This window comes from Dreissena polymorpha, chromosome 14, assembly GCF_020536995.1.
Source record: "Dreissena polymorpha isolate Duluth1 chromosome 14, UMN_Dpol_1.0, whole genome shotgun sequence".
In the NCBI taxonomy this organism is placed as follows: Eukaryota; Metazoa; Mollusca; class Bivalvia; order Myida; family Dreissenidae; genus Dreissena; species Dreissena polymorpha.
The window spans coordinates 45,824,531-45,850,246 of NC_068368.1; the positions used below are offsets into that span (position 1 = coordinate 45,824,531).

Here is a 25,716-nt window from a genome sequence, read left to right on the forward strand (position 1 = left end):
TTTTTTTTTTGGAAGTTCTAATTTTATGTCTTATTCCAATAGATTTGCAACAATTTTTTTTATTTTGTAATTTGCTTAGCAGCTTAACCATTTTCAATCTATATAAGCACTTTGATGATTTTTAGTCCCTCAGAAAATCAAATTAAATTAAAGAATTTTCTAACTAGATTCAAGTTTAAAAGGCTTCATTTTTAATCCTTAGATACTGATGAGCAGCAAACAGCATAAAACCCAAAATCGCAGGCTGTTCTGGTTTGTTGCTGGTTGCATATAGCCATTTTAACTTTCCCAGGGCCCTTGCTACACTTTGGGGGATTGGGGCTGGAGTCCTTAGAGGGGGGAATTTTGTGTCGTTTTGGGCGAAAAGGGGAATTTTAGAAGATCTTTTCACCAACCATTCAACACTTAAAATTTATATAGTTCAATGTAATTTACATAAATATACATTGCATCAAAGGTTAGTAGCATGATACCAGCTGGCAACATAAGTATAAAAGTAAACAAAAATATTTTTTTTGGTGAGAGGGGGAATTTTTAGCTGAAATAGGGGGAAAAAAGTATACATTTTTCATGGGGGAAATCAAGGGCACTGTTTCCTTCTAAGAGTGAAAGGGTTAAACACAAGAATAAGAAAAGTGAACATTTGTCACTCACTGTTACTGCCGCAGGCTGTCTGCCGGACATAAGTTGGTATAGCGTCTGTAACGGGTCATTCATCCGCATGGCCACATTGGCAAACCTGAACATTACAACAGACAGTCCAGTATGAAACTTTTGTATTTGATGTTGAACAGTTAAAATAGTTTCACGCTTAACAATTCTAACATATGAGTGTTGTTCTAAGAAAACTGGGCATAATGCATGTGAATATAGTGTCGACCCAGATTAGCCTGTGCAGTATGCACAGGCTAATCAGGGACAACACTTCCCGCCTAAATTGGATTTTTGCTAAGAGACTTCATTTAAACAAAAAATGTCATAAAAGCGGAACACCACTCATATTTGAGTTGCACTCTGAGAACACCTGGCTTTATGCATGTATGCAAAGTATTTTCCTAGATTACTTTAACCCTTTCAGTGCGGGAACCGAATTTTGAATGCCTTTGCAAACAGTTTGGATCCAGATGAGACGCCACGTTCTGTGGCGTCTCATCAGGATCCAAACTGTTTGCTATTCTGATAATATTCTTTGAAAAAAATCTAAGAAAATGCTAATTTTAGAAATTCTGCAGACGACATTTCAGCAGACAACAAATTTCCCAGCATGCAAAGGGTTAACGCACATGCTTAAAGCTCTGATCTTCTAGAGCATGGCTTATTTATAACAAGCGTTCTTGAGTTATCATCCGGAAACCACCTGGTGGACCGACTGACCGACCGACATGAGCAAAGCAATATACCCCCTCTTCTTCGAAGGAGGGCATAATAAAATACCGATCAAATACACCATCATTGGCAAAGAGTCCATTTTAGTACTTATCATGTCATATTTCACAACAGAGATGGAGAGTTTGAATTACTTCTGGATGTAAGCGAAAGGAGAGTTGTATGAAAAATTTAGTTCAATGATATACATGTACACTTTTTTTGAAAATGGGGCACTAACAATTGTTATACAACACTGTACAAGGCCCAAAGTTGGTTTCCTTACATGAAGCACTTGAAATAAAACCTAGAGCAGTTAATACAGAAGAAAAATATCTCCAGACAGAGAAAAATTCACAAAATGACAATAAGTGCTTCATTTTGACCTTTACCTTCACCAGGATGGTAGCATTTAGACCTTGACCTAAGAGTATGACCTGGATGGCAGCAACATGCTAATTGTATGCAGCAACAGAAAAAGTCATTTATATATATCCCCTTAAACTACTGGGTTGTGGGTGAATACAAATAATTTTGTGCAAATACCTAAAAGAGGGGAGGGGAGGGGGGATGCCTTACCTCCCTTGAATGGTTTCACCAAAACTATTCATTATTTGAGAAATACATGTACGCTCACGTAAAGAACTATTTGTAACATAGTCTTTGCACAAACAAAGGAGAAAATAAGCTGAAAGGAGGCGATATTGCACACAGTAAACAAGGGACAAAATTGTCACAAAACCAGGTTTTCAATTTGAAAAAAAAATCTGATAAAGGGAGACAATTCAAAATGTGCATTGTTACCCCCCTTGTGTAAGATTCAATCTAATTTTACTTGTGGCGACCTTGATTTCAATTTTGAAAAAAAAGTATGATAAAGGGAGACCAACTCAAAATGTGCATTGTTACTGATTGTTCAAAGTTACCCCCCTTGTTTCAAAATCAATCTATTTTAAGTCGTGGCGACCTTGACTTTGGAGATACTGAGATAATGCTTTCGCGCGACACACCGTCCAATTATGGTGGACAAATGTGCCAAATGATTTTAAAATCTCACAATGAATGACATAGTTATGGCCCGGACAAGCTCATTTATGGCCATTCTTTACCTTTGAACTCAAAGTGTGACCGTTGACCTTGGAGATATAGACGTCATTCTTTCGCGCGACACACCGTCTAATGATGGTGAACAAATGTGCCAAATTATTTTAATATCTCACAATGAACTACAAAGTTATGGCCCGGACAAGCTCATTTATGGCCATTTTTGACCTTTGAAATCAAATTGTGACCTTGACCTTGGAGATATTGACGTAATTCTTTCGCACATCACACCGTCTAATGATGGTGAACAAATGTGCCAAATGATTTTAAAATCGCACAATGGACAACAAAGTTATGGCCCGGACAAGCTTGTTCTGCCCGCCTGCCAGCCCGCTGCCAACATTCGCCAATCTAATAACCAGTTTTTTCCTTCCCAAAACCAGGTAAATAAAAGCATGTATCAATATCAAATCAATACTAGTCACAAAGACTATTAATTTGTCAAAAAAAAATTATTTGCAAAGCAGTCTTGGCGCACAAGCAACGGCAAATATCAGATGAAAGGACAGCAACTAGAAGCAGGAATCAGTCTCACCTCATCATGACACTAGCATGTGCCCTGGGGTCCATCTTACTAGCTAAGAACAGGGCATGGCCCCACAAGTTGTTCTTCATTGCCCAGTCTAATGCATCCTGTGTCAAATAATAAGTTGTTATTGTGCAAGTTACACATATGTCATAAGAACAGAATTAAATAGTATTTGGGTATTGTGTTATGTAAACCATGTATTTTCTTTAATCAAATCCATTATATACCAGATCGTGAAATGCATTTATCCATGTTTCATTTGTAACTATATATGACAATAGTTCCAGCAACACAATTTCTTTTTATGAAAATGGGGCAATAACAAGGTTGTTCTTGACAACTCTAATGCAAAATACGCTTTCCTTAGTTTCAATGGCTCAAAACTGATGTGAAAGCTAACAGTCCTGAGTCTGTCAGATTTTTGTTCCTCTTTCGTCTTATATTATTATTTTGAATCTTAAATGATAAAATTGACGAGTATTTCTATTATTCTTTTGACTTGTACATTGGAAATCTGGAAAGTCAATAGTAACATTTCTTAAAATCTGGGAGAAAAACTCACAACATAAGAGTCAAAGAAAATCCCAATGAACTTACAAATTTTTGCACAGCAACCATGTCTAACGTTAGAAAAAGCACACAATTATCTTTCCATAAAAACACCCTCACCTTTTTCCTGCCGTACATCAACAGATGCCGGAACCTGTCCGTGCATTCCTCCAGTGACCTCCCTTTGTTGACCAATACCCTATCGACCGGAGTGGTCCCTCTTGAAAGCCGCTGGGGGTCGCTCACATCGCTCTCTGCCTCGTCTGCCTCGAGGTGGTCACTGCTAGGCGTGATCTGCATGCCAGTCTTGCGGTAGTCCTGGGTTGTGGGCTCGTGACCTTGCAGCAGGAGGTCAGCTATGTCCGTGCCCACCACCGTCTGAATGGGAGAAAAGGAGAATGTTTAGAAGTATGTGAAAACTTGACTTTGTCACAAAAAATAAAGAATGTCTACATCATTGAACAAGAGATGTGTTTGTCAGAAACACAATGCTCCTTTCTGCGCAACTTTGATTTATAATTTTTTTTTTTCATTTGGTAGGAACAGATAATTATCTCCCTTTGAAGCTTATCACTTTCCTTGGATTTGTTTTTTTTCCCTTTGACCTTGAAGGATGACCTTGACCACTCAAAACATGCATCTTCATGAGATACACATGTATGCTAAATATCAAGTTGCTATCTGAAGCGACATAGAAGTTATGAGCATTTTTCGAAACCTAAACGCAAAGTGTGACGGAAAGACAGACAGACAGACGGTCCGATCACTATATGCCCTCCTTAGGGGGCATAAAAAGGGGCATACCAGCAAAAAGTCTGCTATGCCCACACCCACCACAGTCATACGGGAGAAAAGAAGCAAGAGTAAAAGAACAAAAGTAACTAGTATTTGTCAGTTACCAAAAAACTACTAATTACATGTAGTACTCAACCTAAAATTTCTAATCGGCCAGACCTAATGCAGTTTAACTGGCTTTTTCCGAGGGCCTGTGGACATTTGCAAAGACTTCTTAAACCGACCTAAGGTTTTTACAGCTTTATTTCAATTATGTGTTCATACTTACAAATAGTATGAACAGCATATCCAGAATAAGAGGCTAGGATATTCCACTTTTCAATATTTAATGAAATCCAAAAACAAAACATCTTGATTTCTTTTTCCAAATTCTTATGTTCCATAGACGACTTACGCCGTTCTGCTTGATGAGAAGCTCCAGGAAGCGCCAAATCAGTTCCGCTGAGTCTCGGTCCTCCAGCGCCATGTTCTCTGCGCAGGCTCGTGCCTTGCTCTGACAGTACAGCAGCACGTCATTCTTGTGAGTGTCGCCCCTGGAAACATTTCACAGTAATCAAATATTTATGATACAAGATATTCATGCAAATTTAGAATAGAGATAATTGTTGGTGCTTCCAGTGGATAATCAATTATTATTTATGTTGGAATTCAGGAATTTATATATTTTCCCAAGATCTGTAGTGAATTCTGAAGTAAGAATCTTTTTTAATGAAACTGCTGATTTATAAAATTTCTAAGGTTCATGACATTCTATTATGGCCTCTTCTATGAAAGAAAACAAAAAAAGCACTCTATCCACAAAGGAGGTAATGTCATTAAAACAAGTAAAGCAATAGCAATTATCTCTACCTGACTAGGGGCCCAGGGAAGTCTGCCAGTTCCTGTGACTCCTGATTCACCTCCAGCATTGCCTGTACGTTGTGGATCTCCACTGTGGCTGGCTCCCCGTCAGCAGGCCGACTGGGCAGCACGCTGACCAGCTGACCGTTGGGACCGAACGCAGCACGGCGATGTGGAATCATGAACTTCTCTGGGGTTTGACGCTGTGGTATAACGTCCGCTGAGAAAGTAAAAAAAAAATTAATACAGAATATATATCAAGTTTTTGTGGAAACTGCACCACTTGAATAAGAGGTAGGGGAAATTGAAATGGCTATAATAAATAACATCACGTCACTTCCACTCTCTGATTCTGTGGATTCATATTCCCTGTGTGACCAGACAACACCATGATTAGGACATGTGAATACGAAATTAACATTACTACAATTACTAGTTCTACAGGACGAGTGAAAATCATCTGATGTCTTTTCTGATCACAAAGACTATTTTTCATTGAATTAAAAACCTACTCTAAAAGGATATCTATTCCGCAAGTAGAACTCGAGTTAACAGACAGTTATTATTTTCAATTTCATACAGCATGTGTTAGTTGTTAAGCTGGACTGTGTCCGGAGTAAATATTGATTTTTGGTGAAAACTGTTTGTGTGGTATAAGAAAGTGAACCACCAAACGGCATCCACCGTGAGTATTGATTTTTCAGAGCAAATCTAACAGCAAGGTAGGTTTTAAAACCAATCTGAATTTCCTCTGCATAATGACAAACATACGCATGTTTTTTTTTAAAGGGATGAGGGCGATGTTGAAAGGTCTTAAACACATAGCAAACTAGCATTTGATACAAAAGACAAACAAAAAAGTCTGTACATGATCAGACCAAGCATTCTCAAATCGTAAAAAAATATTTAAATATAATCCCAATTAACAAATTTCAGAAGTGATATGTAAACTTTATACGTCATATCAGCCCCTTGCAATATTTATTTCATACTCATTTAAAGGACGAGTGTATGTGTTTGCAGGACGAGTGAACATTGTAAGGAACTAGCCCTGCAGGAAATGTGAAGTCTTAAAATATTTGTGTCCCCCATCACCAGAATATAAATTGATGCAAGACTTGTAACATGCACTCACTAGTTGTTTCGACCCACGCCGATACATCCGGGTCCCATCTGTAACCGTTGTATTCGTAACCATGGTAATCCTCGTAGCCGGTACGGGAATAGTCATACAACTCTGGAGGATACTCAAACCTGAAACACAGGCAGGGCTTTTTCTCTCCAATTTTGGGATATGACCTTTACCAGTGAAAATTGGGAATATGAGCGTCAATTTGTTATATGTTTGGAAATTGAGAAATTTTATTGTTTGATATACAGCACAGAACCACTATTCACAAGCGTCTAAGGGAAATCTTAACTTAAGGTAAACTTTCAGATCCTAATTCTATGTAAAATCCTTTTCATTTGCTCACAAATATAAATATGTAAATCACTTAAGCAATTTTTACTGGTTCTAAACATTTAAATGTAAATAGGCATATACATCAAAACGCCAGAGACTTTAAGAATGTTACCAATTACAGAAATGTAGGGATGCAAGAGGTTACAAAAAACATTAACCGGTTAACCTTTTGTTGTAACCGCATATTAACCGGTTAACCAAAAAACCTTTAGTAGAAAGCATGGTGATGTACATTTATACATTAAACACGTCATACCGCTCTTACATGTACTGTATAGAAACACAAGTAATTTTGGATGGTGCGTCATGTTGTTCTAATTTGACGCAGGCGCAAGTAGGCAGTATGTTACACGCAAGACGTAAAATTGCACAAATGATTCCATTAAAAAAGCATAATAAAAAATAATTAAGGTTAAGCTTTTCCCGAAAATGAAACTGGTTAACTGGACGTTTCGGTAGGTTAACCGGTTAATCTCTTACATCCCTACAGAAATGCAATTAGTTTTCTAACTTTGGCCCAGTAAAATTGTGAAAACAGTAAAAAATCAATTTGGACAAGTTCATACTCATAACTGTCTTAGGGAACACATAAAAACTTCAGCCTTAAACATGAAATGTAAACAACTTTTAATTTGAACATTCTTAATTTTCCTCACATTGAAACTACATATTTCTGTTACTTTCTTTAACGTTTCCATACTAGATTCAAGTTTTAAAGGCTTCATTTCCATCCCTTAGATACTGATGAGCAGCAAACAGCATAAAACATCAACAGACTGCGAGTTACTCCTGGCTGTTCTGGTTTTTTGCTGTTTGCACATAGGCATTTTTACTTTGCTTTTGAGTGGGAAATGGTTAAAAAAACATTTCATTGAAAATTTGTAAAAACTGACTACTACCAAGGAGTATTTCTTAGTTTAAATAAATAAATATTTCATAATACTGACACGAATACATGTATATAGGTTTTCAAAGACTAACACACAGATACAATGAAAAAATACCTTTAAGCTTCTAGTTCCAAACATTTAAAACTAAAACGTATAGTGCATGCATACATTTTTATTTGTTCTTTGGGTTAATTTTTGTATATGTGAAGTTCAGTTTTGCATATTAATGCATGTATTAATGGAGACTTAATGCTGCACATTTGGACTGATAATTAGACAGCACAAGCATTGCCAAAATAAAACAAGGCAAATGGTATCAAGTAGAAAATAAGAATGTAATATTTAACTTTGAGTCTGGCTATTAATCCTAAATACGCATTAAAAATTACCGTATTTTACCATGTATAGCGCGCTACCATGTATAACGCGCATGCGATTTTTTAAAGCCAAAATGGAGAAAAAAAAGAATTCAAGACCAAAAACCTGAAAATTTGGCCGAAAATGGCCGCCATTCTTATATTGCGCAATCATTTAATCTGAGTTTTTCGGGCGCTTAATTTTTTGTTTTAAAGTAGGGAGCGTTTATACGATCAGGAGCATGGGTTGCAAAGCACTATATTTTCGACAATTTTTAAGATTATTCTCTCGAGAACACCGTTATGTCCTTATTTCCGCTGCGCATGTTTGCGTTAAATTCGAACCACTATTACCTATTCCTCACATTTGAACAGTGTAACATTTTCATTACCTGCCGCTCACAACATCGTATGACATCTTCTTCTGCAGACCCGCAACATCTCAATGTCCAATTTTACGCAAATCGTCAGTGGATCCCATTTTATTTTTCATCGACTTAAATATTTCCCCATTAAGAGATGCTCCCCAATAAATCCAGTTTGACCCGGTATTTCGCGCCTTCACTGCGTCTAGTTGATAAGTATTTATAGTAAGACAAACAATACACCCGAACGCTCAATTCCATACAGTTGGCGTTATCCGCGTAAAGCCATTTGACAAATATCATTTGCTTGTCTCTATTGAAAGAAAATAAAACGAGTCTATATCTCTATTGTTGGTTTGTAACCTACGTAGTATACTCGCACAGTAGCATATTTATGCAGAGATCGGAAAATCATTGATAAATGTATTCGTCGTTTCAATGCTTAGGGCCTAGTAATTTCGGCAAATCGGAACTCAACTTACGTAAAACACTTGCTCAATTAACCGTTGAACTCCACCTCCGTTCTTTGCAAATGGTTCGAAGGCGGAGCTTTGCACGTGCTATTATTTAATTGGACGATTGCCATTGAGGAACAAACACACGATTGGTTCGGCATGTTGATTGCTAGACAAAGGAAGCCAATTTTGTCGGCGAGAAACTTGTCGCTTTATTGCTTCAGACAGGAAGCGGCTTTCCTTTGATGACGTCAAACTGTCAATTCACATGGAGTGCAAATTTTCGGAAATGCTAACATTAAACTTTGGATTAAATTATCAAAATAAAGCAAAAGCGAAGTTGAGAAATACTTATTGAAATAATTAGCCTTAGTTCAAATAAGACGTTTTGCGTTGTAAATCAACGAGTTTTCATGACAACGAAAACTTTAACAAACAATACCGCGGCGCACAGGGATCGATATACCTCGATTTTTTTAAATGAACAATCAATGAAGAAGTGTGAAAACACCAACAAAGACATTTTTTTTTCATCTTTTAATTTTTGTCAATTGCAATAACAAAAATGGCGGCAATTGTGAAGATTTACGATTACGAAATGGATTTTTTGCAATTTAGCAACCAGGAAAGCGTTGTGTCAATGTATTACACGCACTGAATTTTTATTTTGAAATTTGAAGGTAAAAAACTGCGCGCTATGCATGGTAAAATACGGTACGCATTAAAAAAAGGGTACCCCATGTGTTCACCAAGCCTAGCTCAATGATAGCTCTATGTTAGCAGAAAAAGTGAATAAATATATAATATGTGCCGTGCTCTGTGAAAAAGAGGTTTAATACATGTGCGTAAAGTGTCGTCCCAGATTAGCCTCTGCAGTCTGCACAGGCTTATCAGGGACAACACTTTCTGCTTTTATGATATATTTCGTTTAAAGAAAGTCTCTTCTTACCAAAATCAAGTTTAGGCAGAAAGTGTTGTCCCTGATTAGCCTGTGCAGACTCACAGGTTGATCTGGGACGGCACTTAACACACATGCATTAAACCCCCTTTTCACAGAGCACGGCCCATATGAAGAGAAGGACTACACAGCTTGTGAAGGAACATAAACAGTAGCTGACATTCTGCTGACATTTCCTATATAGTTACAATTTGTTGAACAATTATTTCTCAATATAATATTTATTTTAGACAAGAACACAATATATATTCAAAGTAAATGTTAAGAGCTTTGACAAAATAACACCGTAATCATACAGAATGCTAAAAAATGTAGTCACATATACATTAACTCTTCATTTCCCTTTAAAGTCATGTTTGTTTCTTTTTTTTTAAATAAAGCAACTTTTCAATTATCCAATGAACTTAATTCCTGAACTCAAGCAAGGGTTAACTTAAGGGGACAACTGCTTGCCCGTTAAAGGTTTAAACTTACCATCTGGGCAAGGGGACAGCTGCTTTCATGTTCAGGGTTTAAACTTGCCCTCTGGGCAGGCAGAAAACCGCTTGCCCTTTCAGGGTTTAAACTTGCCATCTGGGCAATCGAACAACTGCTTGCCTTTTCAGGGTTTTAACTTGCCATCTGGGCAAGAGGCAGTTGAATCCTTAACTCAACCTCTGACTTAAGTTATTATTAACCCTTTACCCTTTATAAATGCACTTTTACACGTTAATGGTCCCTTAGAAAATCTAATAACATTTAAAATCTTCTTTACTAAAATCGAGTTTTAAAGGCTTCATGTCATACCTAAAGATAATAACGAGCAGCAAACAGCATAAAACCTGAACTGACTGCGAGTCTTACTCATTACATTTTTCCAAATTTTGTGTAGCTAACAGAAAATGGACATTTCAAACTACAATCATGACTTTATGTCAAATGATATTGATGACACATTTTATTAAATAATTTACAAGTTACAGACGATGGTAAATAAACACAATTTATGTAAAGTTTCAGAATAAGAGTTATAATGTGAAACTAAACCATACAATCTAAAAATAAATGTAGACAAATTGATGTTATAAAACTATTTTAACTTAAAAAAAAAAAATATATAGAAATAAATAGTTTTATATACATCTTGTTGAATAGGTTATTCAATTTTTTGAATGCATAAAATCTTTGGATCATTATTTTCTTCATTATTGAAATCGTATATTAAATCTACAGTTCATATTAAAATTGTTTATTACATGTTGTTATATGTTATTTCTACTATTAGCAGCCTAGCTAGTATTGCATTTAGTCTATATATAATAAAAATATAATGTAACAACAGATGTGCTTGTCAGAAACACAATGCCCCCTATTGCGCCGCTTTGAAATAAAATTTCAATACATCATTTGGCAGGTTTAGAAATAATCTCCCTTTTAAAGCTTATTACTTCCCTTGGATTGTATTTTTTTACTTTTGACCTTGAAGTATGACCTTGACCTTTCACCACTCAAAATGTGCAGCTTCATGAGATACAAATGCTTGCAAAATATCAAGTTGCTATCTTCAATATTGCAAAAGTTATGGCCAATGTTAAAGTTTTCGGACGGACAGACGGACGGACTGACGGACAGTTCAACTGCTATATGCCACCCTACCGGGGACATAAAAATGCCCTTGTTAGAGGACAAGGCTACGCAAGTATATCTGCTTTAATGTATAAAACTTTTCAATTTTCAATTTACATACGATCCTACTGCAAGCGTAAAACATTTCCTTTATTTACTATAATAAACAAGTCCCCTACTGGCTCCACCATTGTCAGATTAATTTTTTTTATATATTTGTTGCCATAGCAACCAGAACAAAATGAAATGACATGCATAATGTCCTTATTGCCATCTATCCATGTTTCAAGTTTCATGAACAAATATTAAAAACTTTTAAAGTTATCGCAGGATCCAGAAAAGTGTGGCGGACAGACTGACAGACACACAGAGCGCAAACCATAAGTCCCCTCCCGGGAAACTGGTAGGGGACTAACAATAATTTCTTTGTAAATATATTTCCAGTCAGATTCCACACAGTATACAGTCTAAGATACATTTTTGTCCACTCCCTCTATTGGCTACACGCTGAATGAAAGTTTTACCTCTTTTTGCTATCTGATTTGTCTGCCGAACTTTTATTCTTTTCCGCTAAACTAGCACTAAACGAGGAAACAAAAAGAATGCAAAATAAACAGAAAAGGAAAAACATAACCAAAGGAAAACATGTGCAAAAGAAGTATAAATCGTGTTAAAAAGGATTTTTCTACTATATCATTTAGTATATTTGGTGTAAGTGGATTAATCGGCAACTACCATTCAATTCATCATATTTCATAGGGAGAGCATACTTCATGTCAAATTTTGGTAAGGGTAGGGTACCACTTCTGGTAAAACATAAGTGGAAAATACAGTAATACATGAGTGAAAATCAAACACACACATGTTCAGAAATTAAAACCATTGTTCATAAATGATAATGTGTGTTTATGTCATCAATCCATGCTGAGATTCTGTTCTTAATTGGTGAATATCTGTTAAAAATCCTACATCATGTTTTTTCTAATGGCCAAATATTGTTAACAATAATACACCTTTAATAAATTTATTAAAACGCGAATAAATTGTCAATTTTACCCATATCCACACATAACTATTTGGTTATTAAAATAATCTGTATTCGGTCAGTAGAAAAATCCCAGCATTAGTAACTATAACATTCAAAAAAAGATTAGTGTTGAGTATTGACATCCAAAAGCACATGTAAATGACATACAATGTAATCTGTTACTAAATTAATATGAGCATGCTGTCATGGCACATTCAACTGGATTAGGAATGAGCATTTTAATCATAACAAACCAATGCCACATTCAATAAAATATCATTTAACAATGCAATCAATTATAATTATTCAATACATGTACCACAAATGCAAAAGACAGAACAAACATTTCAAGATGCATTCTACGCTAATGCTTTTCAAGCACAACATTATCTGCACAATAAAAATTTGCAACAGGTTGTCACATCTTTGCTGTAAATAAGAATTTCATCAACAAAAACGCATATTTTTAGTATGTTAATGTCCGGGTGGGAATGATTTAATTTCTGGTTTCCACTCCCTTACATAACACACAGCCCATATGCAATCTCATGTGAGTTCTTTATCTAAGAATCTATGTTTGATGCTTAAATCTTAAAACAGCGATTTAAAATTAAAACAATTTGACTGATATTATAGTTAAAGAAAACTTGGACTTAACTTGCCAATAAAAAAGTCAATCGCGTACTAAGCAAAATATTAATTATAATTGGGCGAGTTTTACACAGGAAGAACAGCTGTAAAAGATCACAGTTTTAATAATTGGATCGGATAAGAGTATGTACATGAGTATTTCTTTGTCAGAAGTAAATATTATAGTGATCACCAGAACTCCACGATGTCGCAATGACCATGAGTATTGTAACAGCTACTAAATTCGAAAGTGATTAATATCTATATGAAGATTTGCCCAATAACTTCAAGAATTTGTGACTTCATTTTCAACAAAAATTTCAATTTTAAGCAAACCTAACTAAAGCTTTGTCACAAACATTACTTCAACCCGCGCAGAGTTTTATCAAGACAAACTATGTTCAAAGGCAAATAATCCGGAATGAGTGGGTATGAAAAGTGTCTTGCAGATAAAGTCAGGGCTATGACAACACTTTTAAGTTTACTTTCAATTTATAAATAAGAAAGAAGTTTGAACCACAAACTTATAATAGCCTATTGAGACGAAACAATTGCTGGAAAACCCCAAAAATCAGGGTATTATAAGACCTAGTGTGAAACAAGATTATTTATTGGTTGACATTTGAGATCACAAATTCTGAAGTCATGAGGCAAAGCAATTACGCAAGTTACGCCAAACAAACTCTGCGGAAACTATCGCACTATAAAGCTGTAAGCCAGGGAACAAGGAAAAGCGAACTCCATAAAGGAAAAGCGAACTCCATGGGCAGCCAGGGGAGGCAATCATACTTACATTTCCTGTCCCCCTTCTGACAGGGACCCTGGGGTACCCGTGCGGGCTCGCATCTGGTAAGGGTCGGGGTACCTAGCGGGCAAAGGGGACGTAATCAAGCATGCAGGATCAGCCATTAATTCAATATGTGCAGACTGGATTAACTCCCTTGTCACCAAAACGAATTTAAACATAAATGCATGGTTTTGCAAAAATTGATCCCAGAAAGCACATTTTATTTAAAAATCAGTAAAATGCGTTAAAAGAAGTTTAATTAAACTATATATTGACATGCTTTTTAAACTTATTCAAAAATTACAAAGTTTTGACCCATGCACATATTTAACTAATTATACAAAAGTAAAACAACCACTATAAACCCAAGCCTGCTGTCATATTACATTTCAACCTCAGCACAATACTGAACCAAATGCTGATAAATTATCATATTCACATGTTCATGCATTTTGCATTCAAGCGATTGCATACTTTAACCTTTTGTGTTTGTTAAGAAACCTACTCTCCAGTGATCTTTTATATATGATCACTTTTATAATTGATAGCAATTTTTCAGCCAAGTTGAAGTTGAACATTGTTTTACAATGAAGATTCAGGAATTAAATAAAAATTGCAAAAGATAGCAAAATTTTGCCAAGGTAGCTAATCACTGTTACAATATAATGGTCCTTTTTACATAATTTTTTTTAAATTGACACGATGATAAACATAACCGCAAAAGTAAACTTTGGAAAATATAAGTCTTAGAGTTGAATTTATACATGTAGTATTCAGTTTGTCAGTAGCTTGGTATAGTGGTTGAAAGGCAGTTAACACCAAAACCCTCTGGAATGAATAGACATTGTTATCATCGAGAATACATAAAACAGTCCTTGAAAAAGACACTTTTCACGACAAGAAAATGTGTAACTTTTTACCAGATTCGCCAAAATTCGCAAGTTATTGCATTTTCAAAGGCTGTTTTATTGTTATATTAACATCCTTAGGCTAGTTGAAGTGATAGGTAAATAGTGTATGAAATATACCCGATGGTTAATTAGCAAACCAAATTTATTTATGTTATGTTTGTAGATTTTTACACATGTTAAAAGCACAATTGCATGAATTTAAGAATACAAATTGACACATGTTGAAAGATGAGCATAAAACTGTTGTATATGTTTGACATAACTATATCAAGATACAGCGTTGTCACTCTTGACCCCTTTTAATACTGTGTTTTTATGTTGTGAAAGAAGACTGAAAGATCTGTGAAAAAAACATGTTTTAAGGGCAAGTAACTGTTCACCATGTAGCAGGTGATAAGGGGAGGTAACACACAAGAGAATCTGGTACCACACATTCAAGAAAGATAATTATCATTTTACCTTTTCCTGAAGCCAAGAAAAATGTTTGTATATAAAAATATTTATATTCCAGCCTAGAGGTTTCAACAACTAAAAATTAGTTTGTACGATTCTTAAATCAAGTTTACAATATAACAAAACAAGCAAAAATAATTGCATACAAGGCATACTAAAACACATTGTGCATACCTGAATCTAGTCAAGCAAAAACACATGGAGTTTAGCTCAAGTGAATCTACATACTGATCACATTAGGACACGAAACACTTTTAGAAAATTTTCATACTTATTAATAATGCAACTTTCATACAATTTAAGCAAAATTCCATGGTTCAAAACAAAACAGTAACAATACGACTGCAGTGCGCAATGTTCGGGTCATACATGTCATATGTCATGACCTTAGCATAAATGGCTACCTTGGGGGACCAATGTCGGTCCTGTAGTAGCCATACTCGTCATAATAACCACCCCCTGGCTGGCCATAGGTACCGTAGTAGTAGTCGTAGTACTGCCGATCATAGTATTGCCCACCTCTACGGTAATAGTCCTCGTAGTCGAATCCTGAAGTATTCGTGCCTGGTTCTAGGAAAACAGGACTTACTGCATGAGCATAAGTGTCATCCCTGCTGAGCCTGTTCAGTCACCACAGGCAAATCAGGCACAACACTTACTGCCTTAACTGGATTTTCACTAAAAAGAGACTTTCTTTAAAAGAACAAGAAATGTGTTTGTCAGAAACACTATGTCCCCTTCTGTGCCGCTTTATTTAGTTTTTTTGACCTTTGACCTTGAAGGATGACCTTGACCTTATACCACTCAAAATGTGCAGCTCCATGAGATACACATGCATGCCAAATATGAAGTTGCTATCTTCAATATAGCAAAAGTTATTGCAAAATGTTAAAGTTGGCGCACACCAACAGACCAACCAACCAACGGACAGGGCAAAAACAATATGTCCCCCACTATAGTGGGTGGGGGGCATAAAAATACAATAAAAGCGGAAAGTATTGTCCCTAATTAGCCTGTGCAGACTGCACAGGTTAATCTGGACTGAAACTTTACGCACATGCATTAAGCCCAGTTTTCCAAAAACACAGCTTATATGATAATCCAGGATATGTGCTCTAGAGCAGTGTTTTGTTTGTATTCATTTTCATTCTATGATTCTTGTTTTATAGATAATTCAAAATGGCTACACGCTCAGTCATTTCTCTAACTACATTATATACGTTATAAAGATGAAATTTGAACTTGCAATTAGAAAATATTTTAGAATGGAATTTAATTAATTAATAATTCAACTAGTGCTAAATGGATTTTATCTAAATGATGTTTATATATTTATAATTCATGATTATAGTACATTGATTAACACGTCCAATGTATTTTGAAGTAATCTATTTGTTTTCATATGGATGTGTATTTTCTTCAAAATAACGAAAATAGAACCACATTTGTTAATGGAAATGTGTCATTTCAAAGGATCATTTCAAAGGAGGAAACAAACATTGATAATATTGGTAATTTGAAGGAAGCTAACATTGAGTGCAAACCAAGGTCATTTATCAAAAAGCACTTAAGAAAGATCTTAAGATCTACTTCAGGGAACATCTTCGCTCAAATTATTTCTTAGCAAAATCCAGTGTTTACTGCTAACAGAAGGCATAAAGATTATATTTCAGCAATATCCATTAAGAAAAATACTTCAGGAATTCTATGAATTTAAGGAATGTTCTCAAATGTTCCTAGAGCTTTATTGTGAATTAGGGACCTGACTCACCTTTGTCTCTATACTTGTCCCTGTATTCCCGTTCATAGTCGCCGCGAGACTTGGGCCTCTCTGAGTCAGCTATTCTAGACACCGGCCTGTCTCTGTCACCTGCAATAATAGGTGGTCAATAAGGACCAGAGCCCAGTATCATTAACATTCTAATTTTGTGAGCTCAACTCAAAAGATGAGATATTGGATTCAACTCTGCCGAGAATGTTGGTCAGCTCACGAACAATCTTTAATCTCAACTATAAGAATATAAGAATATTTACAGGTACATATTCTTCATTGTTGACAAGACCTGAGCCTTGAGAGGTTAGAAGGAATGAGGTGAGCCAAAAAGTAAAAGGTAATCAACGGGAGAAGGGTTTGGGGGTGCAAAAAGATGCTTACACATGTAAAAAAAATAACACATGCTGGGACTTTGAAACACTTAACCCTTTACCACTCAGATACACATATTGGCCTGTTTGTAGTCACTTAGAAAATCAAAACACCTTTCTTAATAGATTCAAGTTTTAAAGGCTTCATTTTCAACCCTAGAATACTGATGAGCACAAAAATGAATACAACCTAAACAGCCTGCGAATTGCATATACAAATGTAGCTATATTAGCTTTGCTTATGAGAGAAAAAGAGTGAGAAAACTGGACTTTATGTATACACATACAGTCCCTGATTAGCCTACAGTTCACATACATGGGCTAATCAGGGATAACACTTTCCACTTTTCTATACATCACTAACAGGGAAATGTTTATCAGATACCTTGTCTGGAGCGGGGCCTGTCCCTATCAGTCCGGTCCCTGTCTGGTCTGTCCCTGTCAGTGCGGTCCCTATCAGGTCGCTCCCTCCTGTAGTAGTCACGGTCCCTGTCTCCCCGGTAGTCACGGCGACTGCCGTCCAGCACGGAGCTGCGGCTAGGGGGCCTGTCACGATCTCTGTCTCTGAGATACACAGGAGTCAGTGAGAAACAGGCAACACAGCAAGAGTGATTTCTTGAATAATTTACAATATAAATGTCAACAAGAGGCCTATGAGGGCCTGAATCGCTCTACTGCTATAAACACTGTGCAAGTTTGGAAAGAAGCAGATGGAAACTGTGTACTTAATCGCGCAAACAAGGAGAATTTTCTCAAATTCATGAGGAGATTATTGTGTACTTATTTCTCCGATACTGCTCATATTCAATAGGGTTCTTCAAGTCCTCATTGATATGAAGATACTGTGCAAATTTGGAAATAATTGGATGAAAACTGTAAAATTAATTGCATAAACAAGCGGGATTTCAAAATTTTATCATATTCAAGGGGAAGTAATTCTGGACTAATTGCTTTGATATTGCTCATTTAAAAAAAGGGTTTGAGTCCTCATTGATACAAAAACACTGTGCAAGTTTGCCAAGAATTAGATGAAAATTATGGACTTTATCACATAAAAAAACTGAATTTTCATATTTTTCTCAAATTCAAGGGGAGATAATTCTGGATTTATAACTCCGATATTGCTCATTTTCAATAGGGTTTGACTCATCATCCAGATAAAGACACTGTGCAAGTTGGGAAATGATTGGATGAAAACTGTGGACTTGATTGCGTAAACAAGCCTTATTTCACAATATTCTCAAATTCAAGGGGTGATAATTCTGTACTTTTTACTCTGATGTAACCCATTTTCAATAGGGTTCGAGTCCTCATTAATATAAAGACACTGAACAAGTTTGAAAAGAATCGGATGAAAACTGTGGACTTTATCGCGTAAACAAGAAAAGGTATAACGCACGTCGCACGCACGGATGGCCGACAGAAACCACGCCATGACATAAGCTCTTCAGGCCTTTGGCCAGTAGAGCTAAAAACCTTATCATTTAGATACAAAGACTTCTAATTTCATTATTGACTCATGTATCAAAGAAATTTACATGCACAACCTCAGTTCAAGTATATTTTACTAAATTATACAAAACATCTTAACACAAACATAAGTTACAAACAAACAACGTGTATAATACCTTTATCATTGAGCAATACTTAATTTTTGATAAAAGACATTGAAATCTAACCTGTATCGGTCGTAATACTCGTCTCTGTAACTACGGTCTCTATCTCGATCCCTGCTGTTCCCACGACGACTTCGATCGCGCGAGTCATCCCCATCCAGTGAGTTCCGTGAACCATACATGCTCAACTGTTCACGAGAGTTGTATCGAGAATCCTTAAGATTCCTGTCGCGCAGATTATCGTAGGACCTGTTTCCACGTAAACCTTCACGTTCATTGTCTCTATCGACTTTTCGGGGCCTGTCGAGATCCCTTGAGTCATTCCTGTCCCTATTATCCCTTAAGCGATCTCTGTCTGAAATATCCCTTTCCTTATACCTGTCATCACGGTCCCTGTCCCGTTCAAGGTCATCTCTACTCTTTGATACTCTTTTACCCTTTTCATCTTTGTCAACGGCTTGGATCTGCTCACTCATTGAGCTTATTAAAGACACGACAGGGTTCAGTTCAGAAGGACCAGTTACGGAGCTGAGAGACTTGTCCGTATTTCCCACTAAACCCCTCGCAGGAGCAAGTAGTATATTTGAGACAGCTGGCACAGTGTCTGCTACATCCAACAGGGAAGCTGCTGGTGACACACTGTTTCGACTCCGGTGAGTCTGAATATGGTGGAAAGCAGACTGTCGCTGACGTCGGTCCCCCACATTGCTTCCTGCTGGGGGTCGTGAGGCCAGCTTATCTTCAGGGTAACGCCCTCGGTCTCTTTCTTTATTCCCGTAGTCTCTATCCCTGTCACTATATCCCCTTTCTCTCTCCTCATACCCCTTTTCACTTCTTCCAGTATCACGATCAGGTGTCCTTCTGTCATACTTTTTGTTTCCCATATCACGATCCGGTGTCCTTCTGTCATTCTTTCTCTCATTCCAATCCCAATCTGGTGTTTTTCTGTCGTTACCACGATCTTTTCTTTCCATTATTTTAGATTCTTCCCTATCTTTTCTTGCCAGATTAACTTGTTTGGAGACTTCATTACTTTGTTGCTGCTCACTAAAGCCAGCAATGTCATGTGAGGCTTTCATTGGTTTTGATTTTGGATCTTGGTTTGGGGGCCTGAACGCACTTTCTTTCCTTGGCATTATAGGGCTTTCAGGAACTGTACTCCCTGATTTCCGAGAATTAGGTGTTTCAGATGCGTCTTTTGTTTTAGTAGAAAGCTGAAATTCCGGACTTTCATCATCATTATTGTTTTGATTCCCATTAGTTCTCAATATTGGCGATATTGTCGAACCCAATACCACAGGACTATTTTCAAAATTAGGCCGCGTCATATCAAGTTGGGTTGATGATAACAAACTAACATCTTCTGAAGATTTTCCTTTTGGTAGATCCGTTTTATTCTTCCTAAATGGATTTGCGCCAACAGAGGGACCAGAAATTGGAGGAACAGGTGGTGGCGCAACTGCTTGGACTGGGGGTTTTGGGGTCTCAGGAAGTGTGCTAGAAAATGTCTGAACGCTGTGATCTTTTTCCGGAACACTTGGCACTGCTTTATGAAGTTTATCTACTGCCTCTTGTACATTATGCTCCAGGTCATCACCCACTTTACTCGCAGAAGCTGGTGACACCCTAGCTGAACTATTAGTTGAGCTGATGAAAAACTTTACTGGTGCATTATTGTCCAGAGAAACGTTTCTACTATGAGTGCTTTGTTGTTGCAGGACAGGGGGTGGGTGTTGAGACTCACCAATATTACCGGGCACCATTTCCCAGTCACTGAAAGTTGGGGTTGTAGTGGCCTTTGATGGCGGGTCAGAATGTTCATCACTTCTTTCAGCTTCTCGATCTTGGGAAATTGATACTTGTTGAATAGCTTGAACAATACTGGTAGGCATATTAATATTAGTGTTTGCATTTGCCCCAATGTCATGGCTGTAATTAAAACTTTCTGTTTGTTGCACATATAAAGGTACATTTGATGCCTCGATTGTTGGTGGAAACATTGGCACAGCTGATGCATACTGATTTGGCTCTGCAAATACACCTATCATTTGACTATTTTGAACACTATCTTCTTGCATATTTAATGTTTGCATTTGGTATGCTAATTCTGTCCCTACTTGTTCATGATTTCCACTATGTGTGGGTAATGGTATACCCTCATTTGACATTTGAACATCAAACTCAGAACTCCCACCTTTGTAACCCTCATTCTCAGTTTCAAAAATAGCACCAGTACTAGCATTACTAATTGAATTAAGATTTGAATCATCTTCAACATCACTATCTTCAGAGTACTCATCCGTTTCATCACTTTCTTCTTCATATTCATCATCAACTCTATCCTCTTCACCGCCTTCTACATTTCCCAGTGACCTGTCTGTACTCTGACTCTCTTCAGTGGACTGGGAGACATCTTGTATATTTTGGTGAACCTTTTCAACCCCATAGTTGAACCCATTGTTTGTTCCCGTAAACTCGGGATTTTGAGACTGCACAAAATTAGCTTGCTCACCTATAAATTCCCCATTTGATACATTAGCAGGCTGAGCACTATTTTGAGAATTCCCTTGAAACTCATACCCTTCATAGCCATTCTGACCCTCCCAGTAATTATTGTACATTCCATACTGATTTGGATCTCCTTCCTGTTGCTTAGGTAACCACTGCCCGGAATGCTGATCCCAAATATAACCATTCTGTTCAATCACATTACCACTATCTCCCTGACTTTGATTCCACTGGGCTTGGCCATACCACTGTTGCTGGTCTAGGACTGAATGTTGAACAGGACCAACATTATCCTTATCTACTGCTGCTCCAGCTGCATTGAAATCAGAAGCATATGGATTTGCTCTGGGATCCCATGCTCCCCAACTAGTCCAACCACCTTGACCATCTGCCTGGCTATTTGCCTGATGCTGTGGCGCAGCATTATGGCCTACATTGGGCTGATTTGCAGGAACAGCTGACTGGAATTTTGTTGGGTCAAAAAACTGCACTTGTCCGGGCACTGGTTGCTGGGGATTGTTCCAGTTACTCATTCTAAAATAAATGTTCACTATTTCATAGCAGTAAAAAATGACAGCATGATATGTGCATAAGATTGTAACTTAATTGTAAATAATCAGAGATATTTATTTTACACAAAATTATTTAAAGTCATTTACTTATGTCAACATTGTTGAAAGTTTCAGTTGGTTGAGAAAATATAAGACAACATAATTGTAATAACATGTTACTTGCTGAGTTCCGAATTCTCCTGTCTGCCTCCATTCATGTTAAAATGCATAATGATCAAAGAAAGAAAGTGTTTTAAAGTTCAGAAAATAAGTCCAGATCCATTACATTTTTCAATGCTGAAATTCAGCTTCAATTGGAATAAAAGATACTGCATGCAAAAGAGATGCTTAACTTTAAAATGTATACTGACATTTCTAATAAAAATTCAATATTTTGTTAATAAAATACTTCTGTGTATGGGTATCACATTTAAACATTTAAACTGATGTGTCTCATATTTGCAGCCTCAAAAACGTTTACAAAAACAGTACTGTAAAGGTTTAAACAACAGTCAATATCAACATAACCAATTTTAGTTCATTATGACGTTTTAAGACTCGTATTTGTATCACGTGCGTCAGATGGCCCTTACCCACAATACTGCAAACATAACAATACACCATGTACCGACTTGAATATTTAAAGGGGCCATCCAACAGATTGGTAAATTGACAAAATTAAAAAAAGTTGTTTCAGATTCGCAAATTTTCGTTTTAGTTATGATATTTTTGAGGAAATAGTAATACTGACCATTTACATGTACCATGCTCTTAAATATCTATTATATGCATCTTTTGATGATTTGAAAACCTGAAAATTATAAAGCGTTGGGCGATGCGAAACGATTGAATAATTTGGAAAGTTCTGTTGTTGTCGTTTTATTTTGCGATACTACGAGGATTGCTTATAAAGGTAAAAAATACATCTGCTCTAAGCATGAGCATGGATGGTCGAGTGGTTTAGGCGGGAGACTTTTTACTCCAGGACTCCAGGGGTCAGTGGTTCCAGCCCTGTTGAGGGTTACTTTTTTTTCTTTTTTTTAAATTGTATTCTTGTTTCTTTTACTGGAGATTTTTAGTTCAAATGTTTAAATTTATCAATATAAAGCATTTAATGACAAGCTTCAAAACATGCCAAAATCTGTTGGACGGCCCCTTTAATGCGTGTCGGCACAAAGTGCTCGATACATTTTTCTGCCATTTGTTGCATGAGAATGCCCCGAATGGTCTTGAACATAAGAGATGTCCATAATTAATTGAACAATAATTTGTTAAAGCGCATTACGTGTGACTGTCGAATAAATGTTTAGACCATATTATGCATGAAATGCACAATATCTACGAGGATTTCACCAGGTTGCCAACATCAGTCTTCTAATTAAGTTGCCCAGATTTCTTCGTGGAGGTGTACACTGTAGGGACCGATGAGTGTGTTAGATAACAAAGCCAACAAACTGCCATAAAATGACAAACTTATGAAAATAACTTGTCATCTGCATTATCTTACTGCAGGTACAGGTATGACTGCTTAAGAGTGTGTCGCTCATTCAACAACGACAGGCGGGTAAAGAGGTAGGTAAAGAGATACATGACATAATTAACAGAGGATCATTAATCTGCTCTCACAATTTTCAGCGAAGTCGATATCGCTTTGATCTTAAGAATGTCTAGTTGCAGTAAATGAAAATACATACTAATAAAAAAATTTCAAGCGCCCCTGCGGACTCTTGATTTCGAATTGCAAGCGCCCCAACGATGGACCATAAAATGGCCTGTGGATAGCACTGCATAATTGACCCCTTAACATGACTCTTTAAGCTGTTAAGTTATTTCTTAGCCCTTTAACATTACCATCTGATTAGGACGTACGAGATTGGATTGGTCTATCTCAGAATCCAAACACAATACGATTCACAGATTGCACGCGCTTGTGAAAATGTCAATTGCAACAGCAATTGATTGGAAATCCAGCATTTTGTAATATTGATTTGAAAGTTCAGGCACAACAGGGCTCTTGTGCTAAAACTGCCTTGAGAAAAACCTGTAATATATGCCTGGGAAAAAGTCTGTACCATATGCTATTTCTGTTTATTCACTAACTAAAACATTCAAAAAATACTTCAAATTAATTGAAAGCTACTGATTCAAATGACCAAGGATATTTTATTTTTTAAATTTCAGCAATTTCTAGAGACACTCAAAATATGGTATATTATGCAAACATGATTGTAAAAACATCATTTTCCACAGAAGAATAGGAACATTTTATGTAAAAAACAACAACAGCAATAATCAATTTGAACAACAACGTGCACATAAAGACAAACATAATTGCCCATTTTTACCAGTATTCGCAAAAACTAGGGTCACCGAAACTGGCATCTCAATGATAGACATTAAAGAGTCGCCGACATTAAACAACAACTTGAAAAAGTAAACATATGATCAATCTGTCAAAATATTGCAAGCTCTTTGGTAAAGGTTTCAATTGAAAATTCTGTCGCAAAATACTTACGCCGATATCGTAAAATATGTGCTTCACTGAAGATTTTCCCTAATCAGTGTACAAATGTTCAAACAAATCCATGTAAAGTGTAAACTATTGGTTCATGTCTATCGTGATGAATGACAAGCAGCCATGTTGATTTTTACGTGTACCACGCATGCGCACTGATTATGTCATGCGGATTTTTTAAACCTTTTTTTGTATAATTTTGTAACATATTACAATGTTATCATTGATTTAATATTAACGAAAACTAATAAAACATATTAATAATCAACTTTTTAGACGAATAGAACGTAAGATATTAGACAAACAGTTTTTAAATGTTTTGAAATAGAAAATGTTTGTTTGTTTTATATAAGGATAATAATCGAGGACTGTACTTCCGATATGGGATCGCATGTCTGAAATGCGGCGCCTGAAATGCGGATGGCCAGTACCTCCCAGCGGAGTGTTTTGTGATGTTTTTCTATTCTACATTTCCTTTATTATTTGTGTTTGCTGTAAACATTCAATTATGTTTAATGGAATGCAATTTTGGAATTGAAGGTTCCTAATAAATTATGTATCACGGTGTTAATGAACAAGAATTGATGAGTAAAAGAAACTTGACACCCACCATTTAATTTCATATGATTTGTTACTAAATATTAAATGCATACAATAAGTTAGTGTAGCAGGTTCCGGTATAAGGAGGAATTATACTGCCTTGCTATAGGAACTAGCCTTTATAGCTATGCTGTAGTGTCGGCTTGATTTGGATCTGGGAGGTCCCGGGTTCAATCCCCATTGTTGAGGGTATTTTTCTGGCTGGGTAAAACATCATGTTATCAAAGACAGATTTTGCTCATACATGGTATTCGCTTCTATTTGAGTTTGAACATTACTGTGGCGTAATGAATATGGTTTCCTCCCTATGATCAGGTCACAGGTTCGATCCCCACTATGGGAGCGTTCATTAGATCTCCACCAAAGACACCAAGTACTGGTTCTACCCAGGGCCCAAGACTCCTCGTATAGTCAAAGTGCGTTGATGCTCCAGAGAAGCCCTGTACTTAATGGGAAAATAGAACTTGAACTCAGGGTTGCATATTAGTAGCATCGTTTGAGTTTCCATAATGAACATGTTTATATTTAAAAGTGGAACAAATGTATTTTGTTTTAGTAGAAATTTGTAATGACACATAATTGCACATTTATTATTAAAACATAAAGGTTTAAGAAGTATAATAGTTATATTTTAACAGGCCATACAATGCCCACATAGTAATACATAATATTTAATCATATACCTTGTATCATACCT

General features: G+C 36.5%; 1 protein-coding gene across 7 annotated transcripts in view; it reads right to left on the reverse strand.

Moving 5' to 3' along the window:
* LOC127857912 (uncharacterized) overlaps positions 1-24,575 on the reverse strand; it is a 351,976-nt gene extending 327,401 nt beyond the window's left edge. For 3 of the 7 annotated variants that reach the window (XR_008038675.1, XM_052394654.1, XM_052394659.1), the window contains exons 1-13: positions 24,420-24,575; positions 18,909-21,887; positions 17,615-17,793; positions 16,856-16,954; positions 15,489-15,654; positions 13,727-13,798; positions 11,801-11,857; positions 6,318-6,436; positions 5,192-5,402; positions 4,737-4,875; positions 3,668-3,925; positions 3,005-3,102; positions 655-739 (exon numbers count right to left, since the gene is read on the reverse strand). Coding sequence is in view for 6 of the 7 variants with exons in the window: in XM_052394654.1 (XP_052250614.1) it covers positions 655-739; positions 3,005-3,102; positions 3,668-3,925; positions 4,737-4,875; positions 5,192-5,402; positions 6,318-6,436; positions 11,801-11,857; positions 13,727-13,798; positions 15,489-15,654; positions 16,856-16,954; positions 17,615-17,793; positions 18,909-21,886 (4,461 nt within the window). In the remaining variant the exon portion in view is untranslated. Of the gene's footprint in view, positions 1-654; positions 740-3,004; positions 3,103-3,667; positions 3,926-4,736; positions 4,876-5,191; positions 5,403-6,317; positions 6,437-11,800; positions 11,858-13,726; positions 13,799-15,488; positions 15,655-16,855; positions 16,955-17,614; positions 17,794-18,908; positions 21,888-23,189; positions 23,317-24,419 lie in introns of all 7 variants that reach the window. The other 4 variants (XM_052394653.1, XM_052394656.1, XM_052394655.1 and 1 more) reach the window with 4 other exon arrangements.
* Between the last annotated feature and the right edge of the window lie 1,141 nt (positions 24,576-25,716).